Below are 10,000 nucleotides of genomic sequence, written 5' to 3' on the forward strand. Positions count from 1 at the left end.
GGGAGAGAAGTCAATGAGTCGCTGGCCCAAAAGAGACGCCAAATCACCCCCCTATTAAGTCGATGAACTACTTTTACAATTTAAAAGGCACAAAGCAACGAATGTCGAAAGCGCGCGGTAATCAGTTAAAATCTAGCTAAAAGTAAGGCGTAAAAAAATTGCTTTCTTTTTAAATCATGGCTTAAAAAGTCTTCTTCTCCGACCAATGAGAAAGAAAACTACTAAACAAATTTCTACTTTCGCGCTAAAACACGTTGTAGATATTTCGAATTCTGATTACCGATCCCGCTGTTTGTGATATTGTTTATTTCTCGGATAAATCATTTATAAAACGTACTTTAAATTCGTCGAGAATTATTAAGTGGGTATAGCAGTTCAAAAGCCCTTAACGCGGAAACGCGTGATCTGTCAAGTAGAAGAATGTTCCGCCCGCATCATGATTTAAAGACCCTTGAGGCGAGGTGGACAAGCGCTATTAATACCGCAGTTTATTCGTTCAAAAACAAAGCACCCGTTGCAAATTCCGCAGGAAAGGAGATAGGTAGGTTTTTAGTAAAGGGTAGTATTATGGTTTATCGCACACTTTTTGTTTAGTGATCATGAAAAAAAATTCCAACAAACAATTCTTGATCCAATTCTTGATCCAATCAAAGGAAAAGAAAGTGAATGAATCGCATGTCCTGGCGTACTTGTAAAAAGAAAAAAACAAATTCATTTTTAAGGCACGACTCTATTTGATGAAAAACTTGAACCTTCGTACCGACTTCAATAATATAGGCGACTTTGAGAACGAGTCAATGCAATAGATGCGTTAATATTATGCAAATAAATTTAACCTCAATTTGTGACTTATCTACTACCGCTTCTGGTATTTTATTCGTAAATTTCCGTTACTTAAGTGAAAAATGTATTATTTAGCACCCGAAGGAATGAAGTGTGTTCAAATATCTATTACCCCAGGCAAGTGTGTCGTGGGTTAGGAAAAGGGACATTAGTGAATCAGTGCAAAGGAATTGGTCCAAGGAGCTTTCCTTGAGGTACACGGCAGGAAGTACTTACAAAGCTAGAACTTAAGTACATTGTTTATAGTGACTATCTACAGGCGAGTTTCACGATAGCCTCCGATTTGAAGCAAGTCATATGCATGGCAATACCACTCAAGTCTTTTCCTGCCGCAACTTCGAGGCAGCTTTCTAATCGGTTATCGGTTTCAGTATTCATACCCTTATCCATTGAGTCTCAACATTGCAGCACTCACCCGTACTCGAATTCGCACTCTCCAACTATAGTCCTGTGTCTTCAACCTTACTCTTCAGCGACGAACATGATCAACCCAACACTGTCCTTTTCATTGTTTACTATTGTACACTGATAAGTCACAATTGATATCGATGTGTAATAACCAAAACTAATCATAACCTATCAAACATGATAATGTAATGGATTTGATGATAAAAATTACGGGTAGAAACATACTTATTAAAGACAACGTTTCGGTGTCCTCATGACACCATGATCAGGTCAAATATAATATTTTACAGATAACTCGAATATTAATGTTCAAGATAAAGTTCAAAGTCCCTAGAGGCTACTGGTGAGAAGTTTTGCCTTTATCGAGTCACTTTGGATATTCAGACACGGTTTGTGCTCGCGAATAAGGAACATTTCATACACAAGACAATCAAATTTGCATTCATGAGCATTTCTTAAGAATGCGAAACATGTCAGATGTTATTGTTCTTGATTGATGTTGACTTTGGCTGTGATTGAATATTGAACCAGATCTTTTATGCTCATCGATCCGCTGGTAGAGATGTCGACGCGTGTAACCAACACAGCTGGCATCACACCAGCCACATTCAAATTTGTAAACTACTGATTGTTCGTTGATCAACGCGGGCTTGAAAATTTGGGCTTGAAAATTTCTCGAAAAGTTGGAGAAGATCTCAAACATAAAGAAATCAAGCCCGCGTTGATCAACGAACAATCAGTAGTTTACAAATTTGAATGTGGCTGGTGTGATGCCAGCTATGCTGGTTACACGCGTCGACATCTCTACCAGCGGATCGATGAGCATAAAAGATCTGGTTCAATATTCAATCACAGCCAAAGTCAACATCAATCAAGAACAATAACATCTGACATGTTTCGCATTCTTAAGAAATGCTCATGCAAATTTGATTGTCTTGTGTATGAAATGTTCCTTATTCGGGAGCACAAACCTTGTCTGAATATCCAAAGTGACTCGATAAAGGCAAAACTTCTCTCCAGTAGCCTCTAGGGACTTTGAACTTAATCTTGAACATTAATATTCGAGTTATCTGTAAAATATTATATTTGACCTGATCATGGTGTCATGAGGACACCGAAACGTTGTCTTTAATAAGTATGTTTCTACCCGTAATTTTTATCATCTAATCATAACCTGACCCTATTTTTCCCAAGGTTTAATTTAGGCTCCAAACAAGTTCCTTAATTCATCTGAGTGCATATTCAACCATTAAAGGTAAAATGATAATCACCAATTTAACCTAGGGAAAAATGGATTCAACCTGAGAACGGATTTTACCGGTAACAAATACACCTTATAATTGGGCAAATGAATGTACTCCTATCAAATCTCGACCCCTCCCGTTCACTGTTAGCAAACAGAATTGTTTTACTGAAAAATTCAAATACATTCCTATTATACAAGAAATTGTAAGATGTTCCAATTACTTTACTGCAGAACTTAATACTAAACAATTTTTCGCGCTTTTCATCAAAGTCATAAGTTTACAATTCTCCTAATTCTGATGTTGTTTCTGTCAACTCTCTTACCTACTTTTAAGAAATGACTTCAAGCTATTTATTTGTAAGAATCATTAATGTATGACGCATTTGTTTATTGTTTCCTGCGAATTTCATGCTTGTTGAAGATTTAAAGTGTTATCTGTCTACTTTTTGGCCTCCAAGTTATTTTATCGGATTGTTGCACATTTTTGGCATCACATGTGTTGAAATCACTTCTGACAGATGAGGAAGATAGGTCAACCCAAAATGAACGGTATCCGCTTTTCAATTTCTGGGAATGACTGCTTTCGTTTTCGGTTTTGTACAACATTTCATTGAAATTCGTCTCATGCACGATCGATGTGAAACTCGGAAGACCGTGAAGTCCAAAAATAACAATACTTCTGGAATGTTAATTATATGTATGGTGATTAATAATAAATAAATAATCATACCCGTGTTTCGCCGTAAGAGTTTGACAGACTGTATTTTCTTTCTTTGCCATCTCTGTTGCGTCTGTTCCTGGGGGTCTTTTTCATGATCTGTCAAAGTGCAGAAATGTTTTATCCTTAATTAATTCAATTAAATCAATTAATTCAAGGGGTATCAGTAAAGAAGTTACTCAGTTGTGTCAACAATATCGACTTCCAATGCAAAAAGAGTTGAAGAAAGGAAAGAAAAGTCCTGTTTATTTTTTTGCGACAATTGACAAACTGTTATTGAAAGCTTTTTTCTACTAAGACTAGCCTAGACTAGGCTCCCAGTGGCTCGAGATATATAAAGAGCATGCTCGACTGCTCGAATGCGCAGGCTAAACAAAGGCGAAATGTGGTTTCACAGTCAGTGGCCGCGTTTTACTATTACCTAAGAGGTACTGAGGGCGCCAAAACCCGGTCTAAAAAACGTACCCTACAAACATACAGAGTCCCACACGTCAAGCACAAAGAGCTTATCTGCCCAGCTGTTTACCTAAATAACTTGGAATAGGTCAATCAATTCGATCTTCGATGCAACAAATAAATCATTAAAAGAATTATTCAAATTCGTCGAGAATTATCGAGCGGGTTTGGCAGTACAAAAGCCTTTAACGCGGAAACACGTGATCTGTCACACTAGAAGAATGTTCCCCCCACATCATGATTTAAAGACTTATGGGACGAAGTGGACAAGCGCTATTATGAGGCCCTGCGCCTAAGAAACGACCGATGATTTCCGGCTAAAAAATAAAATCGGACGATTTTTATCTCGCAAGTAGAGGCTACCGAATACTATTTCAAAATGAATCTCTTTGTTCCAGTTTCGCTTAAGACCAAAAATATCCAGCCGCAAACTGCTTTGGTCTGACAACAGCAAAATCAGGCCGAAAATAAGCCCCCGCAATAAACGGTTCAGAAGTCACTATCGCAACGCAAAATAACGAGGAAACTACACAGTGTTGAGGAAAAAGGCCTTTTAATGCAATATTATTCGATAAACATCGAAAAACTGAGGAAGCGAATAAAAAATAAATTTTCAAATATTACCTACTAAATTAGATGGAGCGTTGGGGCTAGCTGATTTTAAAATAATTGTTTCTCAAAAGTCCAACGCTGTTGAAAGCAATCACAGTGATGAATCAGACATTAGAGAGATATACATCACGTTTCTGGAAAAACATTTTTCGGTCAAAGTATACTGATCTTGTACAAACCGTTCAAAGTTACCTTATTTACCGTTATGTTGCCACTTCGTCGAAACACTTCTCTTTTTCGTCAATACGGCCTTGGATAGCGTGGTAAACGCCACTTTAAACCTTGCTAGGCGCTCAAATCCATCCTAAATAAAAGTATATAGAATTAAAAGAGAAAGAAAGATGAAAGATATGCAGAAAAAGAAAATGGCTCGAAATTACCATCTGCTAAAGCTGAATCTTGGAAATGTTGTCGCGTGACAGCGGGTTCATTTGTCCAAACGGCGGCGTGATCCAAACAAATCGTGAAATATAAGTAAAACAAAAACAATCTTTCTATCACCAGAAATCGTGAAGTGAAACAGTAATTACCATCTGGTAACAAAATGTCGTCACGTGACAGCGGCCGTTGACGTCATTTGTCTAAACAGCGGCGGAATCCAAACGAATGCACAAATAGGAAAACAAATGATGGTGACTTAAAGAGAAAGAAGAAAATAAAAGCAGAAATCGACACAACGTAGGATGATTTTTATATGTGTACTATATTTCGACTGGCCAAACCTGTTATGTTCTATGCTTTAGGTTTTTTTTTTTTTTAATGAATTATTAGATTTTGTAGCCATCGTTGCAATCTATAATCAAATACATACCACTCAATTTATCTTTGTTTAAGGCAAGAACCCATTCAGCTGATTGCCATTTTATTGTTGCCTGAGTACATGTAACTAGAATAAAGATAGCTTAGATTTGTGTTTGCATGTGTATATTTATGAAGTGCATTCTTAATTACAAATTTCCAGTATTAGATGCTAATTCATTGTAAACCTGGTCTTTTCTCTACATAATATTAGCAAATTGAACTTTTTTTATGGTTTTATGAGATATTTCACCATAAATGAAGGTACAGTAGATCTAGTGAGGGTAAATGTATTCTGTAGAAAGAGTAAAAAGTACTCTGACAAGGGGAGTAAAGTTTGAGAGGGTAAATTTCACTTTTGAAAAGGAGTGGTTTTGTACCTTTTTCTCTCACCCCAGTTTTAGAGTTAATTATTATTTAATTCTCTCAAGGGTAAATTGGGCTCCATTTAAAGAGTTTATTTCACGCCAATAGAAGGATAAAATTTACTCTTGTATTGGAGTGAATTTTACACCACAGGACGGGTAAACAATATCGGAGTAAATTTTACCCTAACAAAAGAGTAAAAGATATAGGAGTTCATTTTACTCCAAAAACGGAGTAAGCAAAATGGGGTGGTTTTGTACCTTTCTTTTTTTCCCTTTTTTGAAGTTAAATCTACCCCTTCGTAGTTAAATCGTCAACTTCTCCTACAAGTCTCACACAAGTGTTACAGTTATTTTAACGTCGGATGCCTATTTATGAAGTAAATGTAGCTAAGTTTTAGATTGCGGGAAACCACTGAAAAAAGACAATTTTGTTAATTTAATTAGCCACTGCTCAGTGGAAAAACCACTTATTCCCTAGTTATTAAGAAACTGCTTTTCCCTGGGCCGTTCCCGACATTCTATACTTCCTTCCTTTACTGAGTCGCCTTTTTGTGCACCATAATTAATGCTTCTGGTAATTTCTTTTGTGTGTGTATGTTAAGGAAAGAGAATAGCTATGGCTCAAGGTCCGTCCAACCCAGTGCAACAGCGTTACCACCACACTTAACCATGGCGTCAGGCTCATTGCAGCAATCTCACGAACTTGGCCCCAACAAAGTTCAAGTCACCATTTTGGCTTCTGAGTGGGGATCCAGTAAAGGCGGACTTTCCACAATCAACAGAGAGTTGGCCATACAGCTGGCCAAATACCCAGAAGTGGAAATCACCTACTTTTTACCAAAATGCTCTGAGGAGGATAGGGAAGTAGCTCTCAGCCATGACATAAGGATTCTCAAGGCAAAACGACAGCCGGGGTATGAAGAACTGAACTGGCTCAGCTTTCCACCAGAGGATTTGCGAATGGACGTCATTGTTGGTCATGGAGTGAAACTTGGACGCCAAGCACGAGTTATTCGCAACTCTCGCAAATGCAAGTGGATACAAATGGTACACACTGACCCAGAGGAACTAGCAATGTTCAAATGTTACGAGAATCCAATCTCAAAGGGCGAGGAAAAGCACAATGTCGAAGTAGAGCTATGCGAGATGGCTGATTTCGTTGTAGGAGTCGGGCCCAAGCTGGCAGAGGCCTTTCGCAACTACCTCCGCAGTTGTCAAAAAGATCAAGAGGTTATCGACTTCACACCTGGAATTTTTGATGAATTTGTCAGTGTTCAACAAGTTCCAGAGGAAAGAAAACAACTCAGTGTCCTGGTGTTCGGTCGTGGAGACGCTGAAGACTTTGAGTTAAAAGGGTTTGACATTGCAGCAAAATCTGTTGCGGCATTACATGACACTCGTCTCGTTGTCGTCGGAGCACCCGATGGAAAACGTGAAGAGATCGCAAATCGATTGCTGGAATGTGGTATTTCCAAACATCGCCTCAGGGTGAAAGGCTATATCGAGAGCCGAGAAAGCTTGAAGGGATTATTCGGTACGGTGGATCTTGTACTCATGCCTTCTAGAACAGAAGGGTTTGGTTTAACAGGATTGGAGGCTCTGTCAGCTGGGCTACCTGTGATCGTCAGCAAGAACTCGGGATTTGGAGAGGCCTTAGGCAATGTACCATGTGATTCTTCATTCGTCATTGACTCTGAGGATCCCAGTGCGTGGACAGCAGCTATCAAGGACATCTGGAACAAAAACAGGCAGACAAGACTTGATCAAGCTAAGGCTTTGCGTGACTCCTATGGAAAGAAATATAGCTGGTCTGAGCAGTGCAAAGATCTCGTCAAAAAGATGATCAACTCAGTAAATGGTATGAATTAACAATGTATTTCTATCCCTTTATATAAAAATCGCTTCAAATCTAAATCAAACTGCCTTTCCACCAAGAAGATAGCAGATACGAATGGCACCTTCATTAAATCAAAATTTGATGGAAAAGGCACCTAAAAATCTAATTCACTGAGACTGAGCCCTTCCAACGTTCGGTGATTGAAATACACTCAAAGTCAGTATCATTTGTTTGATAGTCAGTGTGATATTGCCTTTTTCTTAACTATGAGCGATTCACCTATTGTTCGCTTCAATATATTTACCAGATCCTGGCCTCAAATGTCATCAAAAGCACAAACAGCCTGAAGGCTCGGGAGATTATTTGATTTTGGACAAATTATTCCCTAATTTCACTCGTCACCATTTGATTAGCTATTAATATCATTGGTGTCAAATTACTTTTATAAGATGCCATTTTGGCACTGTAGGAAAAGTTGCCATGGCAACATTGTCAAGTTAAGTCAAGTTTATAGGGAAGATATCGTTGACGTCACCTATTGTCATTAATGTAATGTGCCTACTAGAGCTTCATTGGCTGTCAAAACAAAAGGCCTTTTGTTCCTGTAGTTGGCAAATTAGGCAGATATCTTCCCTATAGAGTGCTTTCACTCACGTAATCAGTAACCTTGTTTTTCCACCGAAACAAAAGGAAACATTTTCATGATAATAGAGCTCAATTCCCGGAGGATTAGTTGGGTACACCAACATGGCCGCCGTTCTATTGTTTAGGTACAGTAATGGGAATAGCAGTGTTTTCGCAGTAGAATTGTGGCATAACCTGTGACTTTCCCATATTACTCTATTGCTTAGTATTTGCTGAATATTACTTTTCCGAGAACGCTGCCTTGCGGGACCCCCGCTGAGATTTCCTTCCAGTTTCAGAACTGATCTCCTAATCTGACCCGCTGACGTCGATTAGTGAGGTAGTCATGAATCAGATCGGTGGTTTTATCGTCAGCTCGGTAGGACTTAAGGACGTTCGCGCGAAAATTTTTCAACATTGATTTTTTTCTGAAACTTTTACCTCTGTAACATGATGAGTTAGTTATGTCAGAAATGTAAAAAAAATGGGGGGTCACCGACTTCGTTTTGGAGAGAACATGCCCGGAAAAACACCCCAAATGTGACAAAATCGGGCTTCGTTAGCGAATAAGGCCAGTGTCTGTAAACCCAAATATATTGCAATTAAATCTTTGAAGTGAAATCGTCTCTGACAAATATTGTTAAAGTGAACTTATTAAGTGAATTTAGTCAACTGGTGAGGTTCCTTAAAGATCAAGTTCGCATTTAGCGACCACAGTTTCACGCGCCTTGCCGCCGCAAGATGGCAGGATTTGATGTCCCGTGAGCAGAAATCTTGCAATTTTTTTAACTTCCCACATTGATTTTTTGTTCATTTTTGGACAACGTGGAGATAATTGTAAATAAAATCCGTTTCTGGAAAGAAAAATTGGGGTCACCGAACGTCCAAGACCGTTAAATCCAGGCAAAGCTATAGCAATGGCCTGTTGCCCTACCATTTCTCATTTTATTACTTAGCGCGCGCGCTCGTGTATGACGTGGCGTGTGCATTTGCGTGCGCAGTAAGGATGCGCAGAAACAATTGGCGCGAACGTCCTTAAGTTTTGCCACCATTAGTTCGTGTGGCAAAGTGTCAAATGCCTTGGAAAGGTCCGTTGACACAATTCCGATGATATTATGTTGGTCTAGTTCCTTTCTCCATTGTTCTGTGAGGATGAGAAGAGCAGTATCACTTCCGTGATTTTTCCTGTATGCGAATACGTGTTCGTGGAAAATGTCGCGGAGTAAAAAAGTAATTTATCACCCATGTTATTTAAGAGGAAATCCCGTGAGGACCGAAAGGGTAAGATTATTAGTACTCAAGCACCAAAGGGCCTGTTTACTCACACGATAAGGTGCCTTAGTTTCTCTAACTGAACAAAAGATGCTACTTCGTGTTTGCGTAAAACAAGAAGAGTTCAATTCTTGCGGGATTAGTTTCTAGACGTCAACGTGACAGCGCTTTCTTTATTTGGTCTTTGTGACGTCATTTCCCTATACGCTCTGTGCACTTGAAGACACTGATGACCACTGATAGATGTGAGGGCCATACCCTTTCCAATATCAAAAATAATATATAGATTTAGCCAAGGCTAAAAGTGGAGCTCCCTGGTTATTTATTCTTACTGCCTGTAGGGTTAGTGAAAATAAAAGTTTCGAATTGTCCGCGTTTCGATGCTTCCGGTTGCTGCTTTAATAATTAAATCATTTTCTTTGCTTTCTTCCATAGAAAAATTTCTTGTCTAACTTGTGAATTCCACGGCAAATTTTACGCTAAACACCGATGTCGCATAAATCACGGAGCGATGAGTGCGATATCGGTTTTTCGAGTGAAATTTTCTTTGGAATTCGCCAGTTTGGCAATGAATTTTTCTTGAACCACGTGAGTTTTAGAGGAAAACAAGCACACCCTCAGCGAAAGAATGGAAAACGAAAAAAGCCATTTCAGAGTCAACTGTCGATAGGAATAGGGATCACGCTAAGGTTAGAATCCAATTAAAAAAAATTGTCAGTTTAAGGTCAAAGAAGAGTTTTACTGATGTATTTTATTCCACTTTATCTCTGAAAACGAGATCATTCACATTTTGATGTATTTCATTGAACAAGAATCGG

The 10,000-nt window shown here is 38.8% G+C and overlaps 1 protein-coding gene across 3 annotated transcripts in view; it reads left to right on the forward strand.

Moving 5' to 3' along the window:
* Positions 1–6: 6 nt before the first annotated feature.
* LOC138035604 (nucleotide-binding oligomerization domain-containing protein 2-like) overlaps positions 7–10,000 on the forward strand; it is a 24,963-nt gene continuing 14,969 nt past the window's right edge. Inside the window, exons 1-2 of one of the 3 annotated variants that reach the window (XM_068882250.1) lie at positions 7–541; positions 6,052–7,307. In XM_068882250.1, the coding sequence (XP_068738351.1) occupies positions 6,119–7,307 (1,189 nt within the window). In that variant the 5' untranslated portion in view covers positions 7–541; positions 6,052–6,118. Of the gene's footprint in view, positions 542–2,295; positions 2,507–2,546; positions 2,572–6,051; positions 7,308–10,000 lie in introns of those variants that run through there. The other 2 variants (XM_068882251.1, XM_068882252.1) reach the window with 2 other exon arrangements.

This window comes from Montipora capricornis, unplaced genomic scaffold, assembly GCF_036669925.1.
Source record: "Montipora capricornis isolate CH-2021 unplaced genomic scaffold, ASM3666992v2 scaffold_429, whole genome shotgun sequence".
Lineage (NCBI taxonomy): Eukaryota > Metazoa > Cnidaria > Anthozoa > Scleractinia > Acroporidae > Montipora > Montipora capricornis.